Here is a 16281-nt window from a genome sequence, read left to right as displayed (position 1 = left end):
CCTATTTTTAAGCATAGATTTCTGTCTTCTTATTATGGAGTTATATGAGTTCTAAATACAAGTCCTTTGTCAAATAAATGTTCTGCAAATATTTTTTCCTGTGTTAAGCTTTGGTTATACTGTTAAAAGTAATAGTTTGCCTCAATCAATAAACATTTTCTTCTAAACCACTTCTAGGTTGCACCATATCTTAAATGTTAATAACTACATCCATTATAACAAAGCTCTCACACTTACAAATTGATGAAAAATTTTATTGAATTCTCCATGAAGTACAAAGAGAGTTTACTTGGTCACATACAAAAGTCTGTATTTTCCAAAATGATAAAAGCAAAAAACATATTTTATGATTGGCATTTTTTCTAGAAGGTGTTATTTTTACCATTTTATCTGATAGTATAAGTAATAATAATGGACTAATTTCATTGTATAAATATTCATTGCTGAGAGAATCTCAGTACCGCTTCATTAAATTCGTTTTCACTAAAATTAATAATTTTCTCCTGCCTCAATTTTATTTTTTCTGATTTTTTTCCAATTCCTGATTCTGTGGGTTCATGATTTCTCTTTAGTCTTTCACACCTTTTTCCCCTCCTCAAATTAAAACTTTCACTTGGTAGTAAGCAGATTATCTTTTAAAGTAACAGGACAAGTCATCGTCAGCAAATATCTGTATTTATAGCAAAATGCAGCATTTGCTGAATTCTAGCCCTTTCTTCTGCATCCTTCTGCCAAAACTGATAACCAGCTTTACATTTATAAAGTTCTATTTTTAGTTGTCTGAAAATCCTGGACAGTGCCTTTATAAGTTCATATCAGAAAATGTTATAATTTTAAAATGCCAGATGGTGGTCAATATTACTATAAAAGTCAAAAGTGAAAAAGAAATGGAAGATATTCCAAGTGAAGAAACTTTGTGACTTAATCTTTGTGATTTTATCTAATGATGTAAACATATTTCTATCTCTAAAAGAGTAATTCCTTCACAGAATGACAATTAAACTTGATCTAGAGTGCCACTAAAAATTAAGAACTTCTATCAGTTATATAGAAGACAGTAGATTATAGGAAAAACTCTAGTTGTTGGGGTGTTTTCAATCAAATGGAAATAAATCTTAAGTGTTGTATAGCATTTACTTCCTTTTGCATCTAAGCTGAATTCAGTACTGACAAATGATCTGTAATAGGAAGTATTTTGTCTCTGTTCATTTGTGTGCAAAGCTGTCTATGCTAAGTCGCTTCAGTCGTGTCCGACTCTGTGCGAACCCATAGATGGCAGTCCACCAGGCTCTGCCGTCCCTGGGATTCTCCAGGCAAGAACACTGGAGTGGGTTGCCATTTCCTTCTCCAATGCATGAAAGTGAAAAGTAAAAGTGAAGTCGCCCAGTTGTGTCCGACCCTCAGTGACCCCATGCTGCTGCTAAGTCACTTCAGTCGTGTCCGACTTTGTGCGACCCCATAGACGGCAGCCCACCAGGCTCCCCCGTCCCTGGGATTCTCCAGGCAAGAACACTGGAGTGGGTTGCCATTTCCTTCTCCAATGCATGAAAGTGGAAAGTGAAAGGGAAATCGCTCAGTCGTGTCTGACCCTTAGCATGGACTGCAGCCTACCAGGCTCCTCCATCCATGGGATTTTCCAGGCAAGAGTACTGGAGTGGGGTGCCACTGCCTTCTCCGGTACTGAAACACAAATCAGAACTGCCCTTTACCTCCCTTATTAACAGATCAGCTTTGACATTCAACAATTATATTTCAAAAATTAATAACTAGTTGAAAAAATAGCTCTATTTTCCTTAGTTCCTTTAACTCAATTTACAGTAAATGTAAGTACAGAACTCAATTTACAGCAAATGTATGACGTAAGTACAGTTCACATTTACTTGGCATAAGGCTGTACTAAGATAAATGTCAACTAAACTTTTTCTCTACCAAGACTCTCTTCTTCCACATCACCAGTTCAGCATTCAGTTCAGAAAAAAAATTAGCAACAGAATGATTACCAAAATATGTTTTATGGTACTCTTTCCCTTGAGATGGTAATAGGCAGGACCTTAAGAAATTCTATGCTTGAATATATCAGGTGCCTGCAGACTTTTATTTGTCAGCTTGGGCTACCATAACAAAATTCCATAGAGCTCTCTTTCTAGCTTGCAGGTGACTACCTTCTTTCTGTGCCTTCATATGGCAGAGAGAGAGGGCACTCAAGCCAACTTATCAATAATTTGGAGGGAGTTGTTTAGTTTGCCCACTGGAGACAAGTGCATCCTTGACACACTAAATGGAGGGCTCTGGAAGGATAATGGTAACAAAGTAACTTCTATAAGGGGTGACTGCCACCCACTCTTGGTGGGTATCTTTAAAAATAAGAGGGAATGCAGCTGCTTTAATGCAATATCCCTCTCTAGCCTCCATTTCTCTTCTGCCCTCCTCAAATAGGTATAGATTAATAAGTGGCCAACCATAGGATGAATAATCTGAAGCTTTGGGGTACCTATATGAACTTTTTCCTTCTTGTTTTGTTTTCCGATTACTGCTTTCTGATGCACTCTGTCAAATATTTTCCTTCATCTGGAATAACACCTTGGGCAAACCTCAAAGCTTTCCAAGTCCTTCTCTTCGTACAGAGAGACTCATTTTCTCTGAGTGGCTTTCTTTTGTTTTCTTGTTTGGGTTTTTCTTTTTCGATTTTTGAGTGGGACGAGGAGGAAAGACTCATCACTCTGTGAACTTAATAACCACATTTCTCCTTGAATCTTCTCTTCCCAAGGTGGTCCTGATATAGACAGGAGGGTGTGTCTGGCACAGTGTAGACTCAATAAATGAGAAACAAGCTAAACTACTGGTTTATATTTGAAGAACCTCCCAACAGCTAGAAAGACCCTATTTGTTTAAAAATCAAATTTCTTGCCTCAGTTTTGCGTTGTAACTACTAACCAAAAAGAAAATTCTAAGAAGATAGCCTTATCTAGACTTATTTTCTTTTGCACTTATCATTAATTTAGCATTTACAGATTCTTAAAGCAAAACATTTTCCCACTGTTGAGTGACAAGCTATACTCAGTGATATACAAATCAAACCTCTAAGTGGTCAAGAATACGAAATAAAATTAAGTACTATTGAGTGCCTACTATGAATTTGTCACAGGGTAAGAACTTGAATGGAGCAGAAGTGATTTAAAGTTGGTATAAAAATAAATAAATAAATAAAGTTGGTATAAACTCTAAGGAAGTTACACAGTAGCTGGAGGCTAGCATATAAACATGATGATTGGTTCAAGATCTTAGAAAGGGAGACAGGGGAGGTGAGAGGCATTCCAGTACAGATGTTTGGAGGCATGGGTTCTGAAGCAACACTATCTGAGTCTTAATCCTGATTGCTCTTCACTGCTATCTCTTGTCAAGTTTCTTAACCTCTCTGTGTCTCTCATACTTAAAAAGCAGATTCCTATAAGCAGAATTCCTGAGCAATTCCTATATTACAATAGTAGGAGAAAGATCAGAAAGGATTAGGGACAGATGAAGGAAGTCACTGATTGCAAACATTTGGACTTTATTCAGTAGCAGAGACCCAGGGAAGTTATAAAATTGGTGCGGAGCACCACAAAAACAAAGTTTTGGCAAACTAAACTGGTTAGGCAGGACGGTTTGGGATAGGGACAAGACAGAGAATATAATAATAATAATAGTCAACTTTTATAAGATGCTTTGCATGACCTTTGCAAGTGCAAAAAAATTAGCTATTATTATGTTCAGACAATGTGCTGAGCACTTTATATGGGATATTTCTATGGACTGAATTCTGCCCCTCCTCTTCAAATCCATATGTTGAAGCCCTAACCTCCAGTATGACAGTATATGGAGATAGGGCATTTAAAGAGGTAATTAAGGTTAAATGAGGATAAAACATGGGGCCCTATGATTCGTGTCCATATGACAAAGAGATAGGAGAATGTAGGTGCATAGAGAAAAGGCTATGTGAGAGCCAAGGCCTCAGGAGAAACCAACCTTACTGGCTCCCTGATCTTGAACTTACAGCCTCTACAACTGTTGCGAAAATAAATTTCTCTTGTTTAAGTCACCCAATTTTGTTATGGCAATTCTGGCAGACTAAGACAATGGCTCATTTGACCCTTAAACTAGCCCTATGGAGAAATAGTCTGTCCATCATTGTGTCACCATTGAAGAAACAGAGGCTCAGAGAGCTTAAAATGAATTGCCTAAGACAGTTAATAAGTAGCAGTAAACAGAATTTAAGCTGTCTTACTACAAATATTATAGTTCAGTTGTAAATTGATAAATGAAAGAATTTATACACATAAAAGGCAGATACATGACTTACTAGATTTATGAGACTTATTAGAGTTCTTAGATTCAGGCTAAAAAAAAGGCGATTATCACTAAATTATTGAGATTTTAGGCCTTGGGGTTCACACAAGTTAAATGAGTAGCTTGTGTGTGATGTGCGGTGTGTGTATAGTTTATATTAAATACTCTGAAAAGGTTGTTTAGAGCAGAAAGGAATTATGGCTTAAGTACTCATGGACCTAGTAATAGCAGACTTGAGTAAAATGAGGGAAGAGATATGGTACTACTGCGGAGGAAAGCAGTATTAAAGAATACAAAATGGTAAACAAGTAATGAGATGACATTTAAATGTGAATGATGAGAACAGATAATGTTTCATCTATTTTGTTATTGCCTATGTCTGTCTTTTCTAAGACACTAAATTAACATTTGGTGATATAGGAAAGAACGGTAGAGAAATGTTGAGATTTAACACTCGGAAGAAGTCATTAAAATTTTTTTCTCCCAACAGGAGCAATAACAGATTGAGACAGAATTTTCCTCGTCTCTTAACTAGGCTTTCTCTCTCTTCTTACTTAGGAAGGCCTTTTAGCTAGCTTCAATTCGAATGAAGGCGATAAAAACTTGGCCACCTTCACACGTGATTTGGTATCTGATACCCGATTGCTGTCTGTGTGTTTTAAGCAACAATGAAATAGCTGCCGGATTGTCAATTCCACAAATGCTGCACACAGAGGGTAACCGTTTAGTAATTCTAAACAAAAGGAGTAAGCCCCGAATACAATCATCGGTCATGGTCGTTGGTTTTACTACGCCCTTCCAGTTTTAGGGGTCTGGATCTTCAATGCACGTTGAGAGACCCAGCAGAAGCACTGGTTGCTTTCTGAGAATGAGGGAACTATCCCATTCCTGGATTAGTGTTAGAAGTCGCTACTAGGCCTCTGCCAGGAACATCAATTCAGCCGCAATGCGCCTGCCCAGACCGCAGCAGCCTAGCTCTGCATACACCCCGTAACACCAAAAACAGCTGTACGAGAAAATTCGAACCTGCAGCAGCAACCTCGCCCGCCGCGCTCCAAAGGTTTTAGCCAGCGCGGCTGCCTTGCCAGACTACAAATCCCAGCATTCACTCCTCAAACGGGAGCCAATAAGGAAGCTACAAATTTCTTCAGCCAATCATACCCTAACCCAGTATAACATGCCGACTGAATTATGGGGTTTGTGGTTTTCACGTGGCAACATTACACCATCGTGTTTAAGGCGATGTAGGCCCCGCGTCCGATTCCAAACGAAAGCTCCTTCTAATAATTATTCCGTTGGTGCCCCAGGCTAACCTGTTAATTAGTTTTATTCCCAGGCCTTGTGCGCCTTAAAAATCGTAAACTTTTTTTCTTACTGTCGTACATGAAACAAGATTTTTCGGATGAAGGTATCCTCATCCTACTGGCCACCCGGTCCTTTAACCGTCGCTTTTAAATCTCGCGAGATCAGCTCCTTTGGGTGCAGGCAGGCCTCTGAAGGGCGGATCACGTGTAGATTGACATGGGCCTCAGCCAACAGGATTGCCCTTCATCTGGCGTCTCCACAGCGTGCGTGGGGAGACCTCCGTGAACCCTGACCTTAGCTTTCCGTAGCGTTCCGCGTCTACCGTGCCCGCCCCCGGAGCGAAGGAGGCGGGTTTTGGCCTCTTGCCCTAGGGAACGAGTGCGGAGGGAGTGGAAGTGTCCAACTCTTCGGAGAGGCCCTGCTGTACTCCACGCTGCTCATGAGCCCGTTCTCCGGCGAGCAGCGCCGTCGTTAGGCCGGCCCCTTAGCCTCTGCTTCCCCCGGGACAGGCCCACGCCTTGCCGGGGAGGGGGCAGCCTGTCGAGGCGCCTCCCTAGTCAGCGTCTGCGTCGCGCTGCGACCCTGGAAGCGGGAGCTGCCGCGAGCGAGAGGAGGAGCCCCAGCGGCGGCGGGCAGCAGCACCAGCAACGCCGGCGGGCGGGATTGAGGCCGTCAACATGGCGAGCGCCTCGTACCACATCTCCAATTTGCTGGAAAAAATGACGTCCAGCGACAAGGACTTCAGGTGAGGCCGAAATCCGACCCTGAGTCCGCCTCGGCGGGCGTCCCCCATCCGCGGCCCTGGCCCTCACACAGGCCTTGCCCCACCCCTTTGGCCTTAACTGGTTCCTCGGCTTTCCCGACGCCTCCAGGCCTCCCTCCGCTCCCCGATCCCAGCAGGCCCCTTTCCTCGCCCACCTTCTAGCCCCCTCCCCCGGTTATTTCCTCTAGGCCGTTGCCCATCTCGGTCATAGGCCCCTTCTGCGTCCCCCACAGCATGCTCTACCCTCCCAGGACGTGACTTCGCGTCCCAGGTAGCGTGAAGGGGCGAGATCACGCACCGCTGTGGGCAAGGGAGTCACTCGGCTTGGAGACGTGGAGGCCAGGCCTACCCGCCGGCCTGCCCGAGGCGCTAGGCCTCCCTGCTCGTGGGGCCCGAGCTGCTGCTGCTGCTGCCCACGCGGGGTCCCAGCTGCGTCTCCTTTCCCGCAGATGTGAGCAGGCCTAGGTGCATTCTGCTTGAACGATTTGCTTTTCCTCCCAAGTCTTCGGGGTTGTGTTATAAACTTTTTCTTTGGATTATCCCTTTAGTGAAGGTGGTAAGAAGGTGGAGGGGGAAGTGGGATGGTGGAAACTTGACTCCTAGAGTTTTCCCGCCAGCATCTCTTGTCATTTTTCCTTGGCAGGTAAAAACCCAAGCAGGAACTCAGGGTTTCAGTCTTATTTCCTTTTATTCAAAATTACTGCCAGAAAGTTGAATTGCTGAACCTTAAACAAAAAAGTACAGGGAACAAATGGATCTTACTGAAAGGAGTTTTCTAATATGGGGGTGGTGAATATGAAGGTTTGTTATACAGTTCTGTTCCTGGAGACTTGTGCTGTTGGTTCCAGACCTTGGTCACATGCATATTGAAGAATTGTTACATTTTCACAGATTATCTTGGTTTTTTCCTCTTTTCTGTTTTGCACAGTAGTAATTGCTACATTCCTTGCTTCCCGCGTTCTATTCCATCACGAATTAAATAAGCTCCCGTTCTGAAGCGGGTTTTTATGTTTTTTGATACTTGTTTTGTTTTCTAGTGGTTGTATTTTCTGTGTATTTTAAAGGGAAGAACAAATAGTCTTCAATTTGAGTTTTGGTCGGAGGGTTTTTTCTTTTGTATGAACAGTACGTTTTAAAACCTGAAAACACACCCAAACCTTAGGTCCTGGGGGAACATTTTTCTTTTTGTTAAAGAATCATGAAAAAGGTAATAATCGTGTTGCTAGTTAAATTGGTATGCTGGTATATTAAGAGAGCCAATGAAATACATTTTGGTTCTGTGGCTTCAAAGCCAAGAATGATTTTCAAAAAGTTTTGCTACCTAGGGAGTTTTTAAGTATTGCATTCAAAACTTTTAAAATTAGTTTGCTCATAATAAATATTTTAGTGTTTTGGAAAGAGACGATTATTTGGGGTATTTTTAGGTTTGTCAGTTTTAGTGTGAAAATAAAAATTATTGGGGGAAATAAAAGTTGTTTGTTCCTTAAAGGATTAGAATGTTGTTTCCCTTTGGAGCTTTGCTTGCTTTCAGTGCAAGCCATTGAAAATACAGAAATCAAGTCATGTGATAATACTGCATATGTGATATTGACCAAAGCCTCCTTACATTTTTTGTAAAAGAAACTAATACATATATGCTTGAGGGTTTTTTACAAATTATATGGAAGAGTACTACTCAGTGTGGAACTTGATAAGGGTTATCTACCAGTTTGGGCTTGAATAAATCAAAACATTGCTTGGAGGATTACTTAATCTCCTAAAAATGATATCTTTCTAATAGTTGGTGAATATTGTAGAAGATATGCCTAGGAACAGTAAGTGCCTTTCAGTAATTTGTCATAAAGCTATTCTTAATAACTATATTTTTAAGACCTGTAATACGCTCACACCCTTTAGTAATAGACAAGACTTTGAAGCCAAAGCACTATGTATGTTAAATAACTGACATGTAAGAGATTAATTAAAACAGCATTTGCAGTCAAGTACAAGATTTTTCTGTATTTGAATAGATGTGTTCTATTTTAAAATGATGCTCTCTAATTTCTCTTTAGAAATTTATATACTTGTTTATTTTGCTGGAAATACCACAGTTGTCACATTTTTAAAAATACCTAATGCTAGAAGGATCTTGAGGATAAGATTAATTAGCATTATAGAAGATCTTAACGTATGCAGACTACCTTGTGCCAAGGGGAAAAGAAAACAGTACATCCAAAAGGAAAAAAAAAATCATTTTCCTCATGGTGGAATCCAAAGAGAATATGACTACTAGTCACCAATACAGGTTCTCGTCCTGTAGGATTCTTTGTTGTAAACTATCTGATATCTTGGGCAGGCTACTTTGAGATTATATTTTTGCTTTTGAGAAACTTGGATATGGATGATTACAAAAGGTCCCTTACAGGCCCAGATTTTCAGGTCTCTGAATAACAACATAATTTTTTAATGTGAAGGGGGTAAATAAATGATGCAGGCTTCTAAATTTTAGAATCTTTTTTTTGTTGTTTTTGTAGGACTTAAATTATAGGCTCAGATTCATTGCGAGAGAAAACCAAAACCTAGTGTCCTTTTTCTTTCATGTTTTAGCATTCTGTATTCTTTGAAGATGGGATGGTAAGGCTTAGTGCTTGGTGATTATGTAGATAAGAGAAGAAAACTTTAATATGCACAAATAAAGCAAATGCTTTGCTTATAAATATTAATCCTGAATATTCAGTGGGTTGAGGTAACTAATGATATTCTGCTTTTATTTTCATGTATTTCACCACCAACTGAATTAAAGTATTCCAGGGAATCAAAAGCTAAACAAAATTTTTACCATTGTTTTATCTCTCTGTACGTAATAGTTAATCCTTACTGTGGACTTTATACACTTATCCTTACAACTTCAATAAAGTGGACACAAGCAGTCTCTGTTACGGTTGAGGAAACTTCCATCCTGCAGTAAGTGCTTGCCCAAGGTCAGTTTGACAGCAGCAGATCTAGGATTTCCAGATACCCTCACGGCATAAACTCTCAACTACCATACTCTACTTCACCAAGGTTTTTACCAGGGGACATTAAGAATAAGACCTTAAATTTCAGTTCTAAGTTAGGCTTATGGAATATTTTGTGCTAAAAGACACTTTAAATTCCCTAAGAGGGACTCCAAAAAGTTGAAGATTAGTGCTTGCCTTCAGTATTACCTGCATGCTTGTTGAATGGTTAAGACATTTGTGAAAAGATAAGAAACCCAGGGCTATATGTAGCTTTCAGGCCTCCGTGGCAGAGAACATGAAAGCAAGGAGATTCACCTGCAAGGTGTGATCTGAGCTAGGTCTTGAAGTTCTAGTTAGAGAAAATGAGTACAGGTGTGAGAGCACTCTATACAAAACACCACTCAGGGAGAGAGTATAAATAATCTTGTTAGACACGGCAGGGACCTTGTCTTATTGAATTGAATCCTCCACTTAATTTAGGGCCTTGGTCCTGGGAGTTCTCAATAGATAACTTGTTTTAGTTGAATTGGATTTTAATTCCAGAGTTAAGAAAAAAAACATAAGGATTGGGAAAGTTTCTTTAAGAAATCATTGTAAAATCTACCCAAATTATTTGATGCGATCTTAAAATAATTCACTGCATTTTAGAATTTCCCAGCTTGATAATGGTTTGTCACCAAATTAATTTATGTGTTTTGACTATTGGAAAACATTTGCCCTTGAAAACTGTTCAAAGTGCTAATAAAAATATCAGGCCTGTTATGGAATCATCAGCTTTCAGAGTTGGAAGGGACCTTACAGATCCTGTAATAGCTGAAAGTACTGTGTGGGCATTTACAATAATGTGTTATGGGAAGATTGAGGGCAGGGGCAACAAAGGATGAGATGGTTGGATAGCATCACTGACTCAGTGGACATGAGTTTGAGCAAACTCCAGGAAATAGTAAAGGACAGGGAAGCCTGGCATGCTGCAGTCCATGGCGTCTCAAAGATCAAACATAACTGAGCAACTGAATGACAACAGTTATAACAGGAGAGGCTCTTCTGCTTGTGCTTGAAGAAAAGTAGGTTTAATCAGAAGAAATAGATTTGTAGAGATTTAAGAAGGTGATTTCTGAGCATTTTCTAAGTACTTTGCCTGTTGATGGCAGTAATTTACATGATTTCACCTAATGTGATTTGGAGGGAGGTGTGGATGCAGGTACTGCTGACACTCATTATCAGCAATAGTTAGGTCTCACCACTGAAAAAGAGGAGAAAGGGACCTCATTGAGGAAACTGGGAAGAAGAAACCTGACTAAAAATGAGTTTTATTTACATGAACAATATTAAGACTGTCCCAAGTTGATTCATGACTAAGAGAAGTAATGAGAAAAGGTGAGATAGCGGTGGGGTGTGTATGAAATCTTTGAAAGGTAATTTGTTCATTGGGAGATGCAGTTTGCCAGTAGCCTTTAAATCTCTATTGGAAGCAAGGGTAAACTTGTGTTTGTGTATTAGAAGTGTTGTGAAAACCACTCACTGTACAGTACAGAGTATCTCTTTCTACCATTATTTCTGCCTCTCCGCATTGGATTTATTTATTTAAGATGAGTAAGTTTACTTCTCAGGTAACTTTCAGTTCGGTAGAATAAGCCAAGTGTGTTCAGTTGCAGTCTCTGACTGTCTAGCTTATAACTTTTTGTGCAGAGCCTTGGCACAGTTTCTAATGATGGTAGCACCAAAATATTTGAGTAAATGAGATGACACTGCCTGCAGGTTAATCCACCTGGGACTTCCATAGAAGTCTGCTTGTTAACAGCTTCCTCCTCTCCCACCTTAAAACTTATTTTTTCTTATTTTGTCTTGTTAATGTTACCATCCACCAAATGTCCCAGTTGATATCACCATTTCTTCTTTACTTTAGTTCCCTGATGAGTATTTCTCAAATTAGTCTCCTTATCTCAGGCCTCTTTTTAATGCAGTATGTTGGTAGTTCTTCTATTAGAATTTTCTTCCTAACTATCACAGCTGATCATTGCCTTCTGCATTGCCTCCCATAGATGAGATAAACTCCTAAGAGGTTGCCCACCTAAGCTGACTGAAATTACTCTCCCTCAAATTGATAACAATCTCCAGGTAACTTAGTCGGTGATTTCTTTGCTCTTTTATTTCGTATGTAAACACTGTTTACCATTTTTTCCTTCTTGAAATTTTCATATGTATAGGTGTCCCTCCCACAGGTTTGGGTTTGTTACCCTTTGTCTCAGTAAGAGGTTGTTAGTAGCTATTTGGATAATTTTGGTAAGGTCTCCTAGGGACAGAGGAGCCTGGTAGGAGGCCGTCTACGAAGCGATTTAGCAGCAGCAGCAGCAAGGAGGCAGGGGTTTGTTTGCTTTAGAGTGGATGTTGTCAGAAACGGGCAATTCGATCACTTGACATCTTAATAAATGTTATAAGGAGGCATGGTAAAGCAGAGAAACAGCTATTGTAAAGCAGAAGTTGCAGTCACTCTTCTAGTTAGGAGGATGTTTGGTATTTTGTGTTGCTAAGTGAGCTTGCCTGAAATGGATGTTCTGTGTGATTATATATAGGAAAACAATATCCTTTCACTGTAAGATAAGATCTGTTGATCTGTTTGGATTATTCATTTGGATATTATAATTGGAGTTTAGATATGAACCTCAGAACTCAGTTCAGAACCTCAGAACTACACTCCAGTTCCTGGACTGTAGAGGCTACTGGCCCCCCTTTCTCAGCATCTCTCCCTTCCCCCCAAATCTTCATTTTTTTGGCCAAGAGCAGATGAAGTTGGTCTTCAGGGCAGTAATTCATGATGTTGACGGCTTCACTTTTGCTGGGATTTTGTTGATTAGGATCAGAGGAGTGGCCATTCAGTGTAGTCTGTAGTGGAACTAGGCTTGTTAATTCTCTCTCCCTCTGATGTAAGATGAGTGATTGAACCATCTAATGTGTGACAGTGGTTATTCAATAACATTAAGACTGGACAGGATACATACCCACTGTAACACCAAAATCCTGTGTTTTCCCTCCTATTTCTTTGTACTTAACTCATCTGTTACTACCCCCATATCTAATCCATTTCAAAAGCCTGTTAATTTTTAATCTTGTAAATCTCAAACAGGGTTGTTTCTTGTTTTACAGTAGTTACTTGTCTAATATGTATTTCTTCTGGAAGACGCATCATGACCTTCTTGTGTGCTATCAGGGACAGTAGATAGCGCTTCAGCACTGCACCCGGAGGGGTCATTCTAAACAGCAAAATTACCAACAAAAAGCACAGACATGCAAAAAAAAAAAAAAGTGGCACCAGATAGACTGAGAAGAGGGTGCTTGTTTACAGTGTGAGAGGTGAAATAAGGCAGACCATCACCTTGTGCATTGTCAGCTGGGAGTGTGTGCGGATGCGTGCTTTGGGTGCTGCAAATGTTTCGTGGTTCTTCACAAGTCTGCAAATGACATGAAAGCATTGGAGAGTTGATTTGGGGGTTACAACACATTTTACTTTGCTAATAATGAGAATTGGCTGGACGTCCATTTTTCCATCTCCATTGACTGTCATAAGTCTAATTCCAGCTGCAGTAGCTCTCCTTACTGTTCTCCATTCAGTCTGCTAAATGAAGTCTGATTCTCTTCAAACTACTTTCCATAGTGTAACTAGAGTAATACTTGGAAAATGTTAATCTGATCATTCCACTTACTCTTCATCTCTACCTCAAATGCTTTTCGGTAGCTTCCCATCACTTTTATAATAAAGACTAGAATCTTAGTAAGGTCTTCAAATCTCTTTAATCTTTTGGCCCTTGCTTACTTGGTTATAACCTCCCCACTCTCCACACACAGTTCCTGTTCATGTTTAGGATCTCAGTCTTTTCTGATATACAACTTTCTTTCCAGTCTAGCACATGTTATTTTGTTATCCCATTGTCTTTGTATCATGTTCCTTTCCTTCATAGCATTTATCTCAGTTCATAACTACATATGATGTAAGTACTCATATATGTAGTTTAAAAAAATTATTATGCCTCAATTCGATTGTTATGTAAGCTTCTAGGTATCAGGAAGCACCTGTGTTTGCTTTTGCTAGCCCTTGTAGGTGTATGCTAGCACCTAGCATAGTACCTGACAAATAAAAGGTTCTCAGGACATAGTGAATGAGTATATGCAACCTTTCCCATCTTAACCTCAGCCTGTGTTTCCATCTTCCCGTTAGGTTTCCCTGTGTCTCACACACTGAATTGCTTCTCACTCTGGGGTGCTATGCTCCTCCCCAGCACCACCGCCATGCACACAGATTTAAAATCCCAAACCAGCTTTCTCCATGGAAACCCTTCTCAAACCTTTGAAATCCAAACTGTCAATTCTTTGGTGTGGTCATTGCCACACACCCTTGAGTATTTTTAAAAGTTTGTGTGAGATTTGTCCAATTTACCTGTTTGTCTGCCATGTGAGATGAAAAGGGACTGGGTCTGAGTTTATCATTTCAGCCCTTAGTGCCATAGCTAAAGCAATAAATGTGTAAAAGACATTTTACAAATTTGCTTCTCAGTCTGCCATGGATAGCTTTCAAACTGGTCAAACAACTTAAGATTTATAGTGCAAACTTTTTAACACATTAACAGAGGGAACTTTCTGGTTTCAGGGTCACAATTAAAAAGTAATTCTTACTATCTCAATCTAGTTTTCTGATTTTTAAAAATATTATCTATCGCTAATTTTGCTGATGCTCATTTCAGCTTTTAAAAATGTTTAACTAGATTTTTGAAATCAATAAACTTTATTAGAAGTATAAGTTCTTTGAGGGTCCTTTGCTCATAATCCAACCTTTGTAGCATAACAGGCAGTGAATAAATAAATGGTAAATAAATGAAGGAATCTTTGTACCAGTAGTTTCTTCAGAACTATAAAATAACTTTTTATTGGGATGATATGCTTTTTTAAATTCAAATTGATGATCCCTGTGTTTTCTCTTCAACCATATGATTAACATTTCGGAGATCCTTAGGGGTTCCTAACTGATATGCCTGTCTAATGGATTTTATCCAAGTAAAATAATTGGTGAAGATGCTTTTCATGCTTTATGTGTAGAAGTGCATGCATGGTTCTATTCAGTTGATTTTTTCTTTTTAACTTTCTGGACTGTTACGTGATTTTAAATTCATTTTTTTCATCATGTAAAATGGGAAGGGGCTTCCAGTTAGGAGAACTGTGTTAATTTTAAAAGGCACAGGCTTAATTTACCTGTGTTATCCCAATTTGACCATATGCTTTTCTTTTTAAGCAGTTTCACAAGACTCAATAAGAATTATGCTTGTGTGTAGTTTAAAACTTTGTCCTTTGGCAGTGGTTCTTAAGGAAAGGGGGCTAGATGTCTGGTGGAACAGCTTTCTGCTTCAAAACATCCTTTTGAAGATACACTTGATTCTGGTGGTGGGAGTTGGGATGGAGGTGAGAGTTTGCATTTTGTAGTTTTCCCAGTGGTTTGTAATATGAGCTGCCCAATCTGACACTACAGCATTACACAGGAAGGTATTCTTAATGTTGAAGACTTCCTAGATAAAATTCAAATCACACGCAAAGTAAAAATAAGAGGCACTTTTCTTCCCCTAAAAGCCTTGATGCAATTATAGTTGACCCCAGAACTATGGGTCTGAACTACACAGGTCCACTTAACATGGGAAAATTTTTCATTAAATGTATACCACATATACTACATGATCTGGATTGGTTGAATCTGCAGATGGAGAACTGTGCAGATGTGGATGTTGACTGTAAAGTTACACATGGATTTTTGATGAGATGTGGAGGGCTGTGGCGGGGGGCGCGGTACGTCAGGAGGATTGAAGCCTTTAATGCCCACGTTGCTCAAGGGTCAGCTTGAGTGTACTGAATGAGTGTTCATTGAAGGTCCTGTCAGTAAATTTGAAATCAAGGCTAACCTGAGGAAAATAAAGCCAATGATACCTTATTTAAAAGAGTACATCAGGACTTAGATACAAGTGATAGCATTGGATTTGAAAACTGATTTTTATTAATGCTTAAAAATTTTAATTACTGACAAATTTTAATCTTATTAGGTTTATGGCTACAAATGATTTGATGACAGAACTGCAGAAAGATTCCATCAAGTTGGATGATGATAGTGAAAGAAAGGTAGTGAAAATGATTTTGAAGTTACTGGAAGATAAAAATGGAGAGGTACAGAATTTAGCTGTCAAATGGTAAGTTGTTTTTTACTTGCTTCCTACCACCTCAACTTTTAAAAAGTTAAGTATGGTAACTGGTAAATTTTCTTAGTTTTGTTCTATGTCTTTGTGGAGTGTTTTAGACTTTGCAGGTAACTTGACTTAGCATTTGTACTTGGTACGTAGACACATATCCTTATATGTAGTTTCTATATTGGCTAGAACAATAGTATTTATATCTTATGAAACTTTAGAAAGAGTAGTTCTCTTACTTATTTGGCCAGATTTTTTAGCTAGGTTAAAAGGCCTACTTACTGTATATTCCAAGGTGGGGTGAAGTTTAAGAACCAATGATGAGGGAAGTAAAAAATAATAAGACTTAGTAAAGGATAGCAGCAGTTAAAACTATAGGTCACTTAACACTGATGATATAATAGTTACAGAGAATTCCCGTTACCTTGGAGAATGGTGCATTGAGAGCATATTTTAGATGTGATATTGACAGCTGGGGAGAGAATTTGAGTTCTTAGTAAATTGTATTAATGCACCTTTTAAATTTATGCATATCAAATATTAGAGATCCTTAAAAATTTACATGGTAAGTTATTGGTAAGTACAACCTTTAGCTTCCTATAAAGTTAAATTATAGAATTTAATCTCATTTTGTATGACATAAATATTTGGTATTGATTTAAATAGAGCATTCTCATTGTTACTTTTGAAT

General features: G+C 39.1%; 1 protein-coding gene across 2 annotated transcripts in view; it reads left to right on the top strand.

Moving 5' to 3' along the window:
- Nucleotides 1-6303: 6303 nt before the first annotated feature.
- CAND1 (cullin associated and neddylation dissociated 1) overlaps nucleotides 6304-16281 on the top strand; it is a 35184-nt gene continuing 25206 nt past the window's right edge. For both annotated transcript variants that reach the window (XM_068970046.1, XM_068970045.1), the window contains exons 1-2: nucleotides 6304-6376; nucleotides 15450-15593. In XM_068970046.1, coding sequence (XP_068826147.1) covers nucleotides 6309-6376; nucleotides 15450-15593 — 212 coding nt within the window. In that variant the 5' untranslated portion in view covers nucleotides 6304-6308. The remainder of the gene's footprint in view (nucleotides 6377-15449; nucleotides 15594-16281) is intronic.

Source organism: Capricornis sumatraensis, chromosome 4 (genome assembly GCF_032405125.1).
Source record: "Capricornis sumatraensis isolate serow.1 chromosome 4, serow.2, whole genome shotgun sequence".
NCBI lineage: Eukaryota > Metazoa > Chordata > Mammalia > Artiodactyla > Bovidae > Capricornis > Capricornis sumatraensis.
This window is presented reverse-complemented; position numbering and strand designations above follow the sequence as displayed.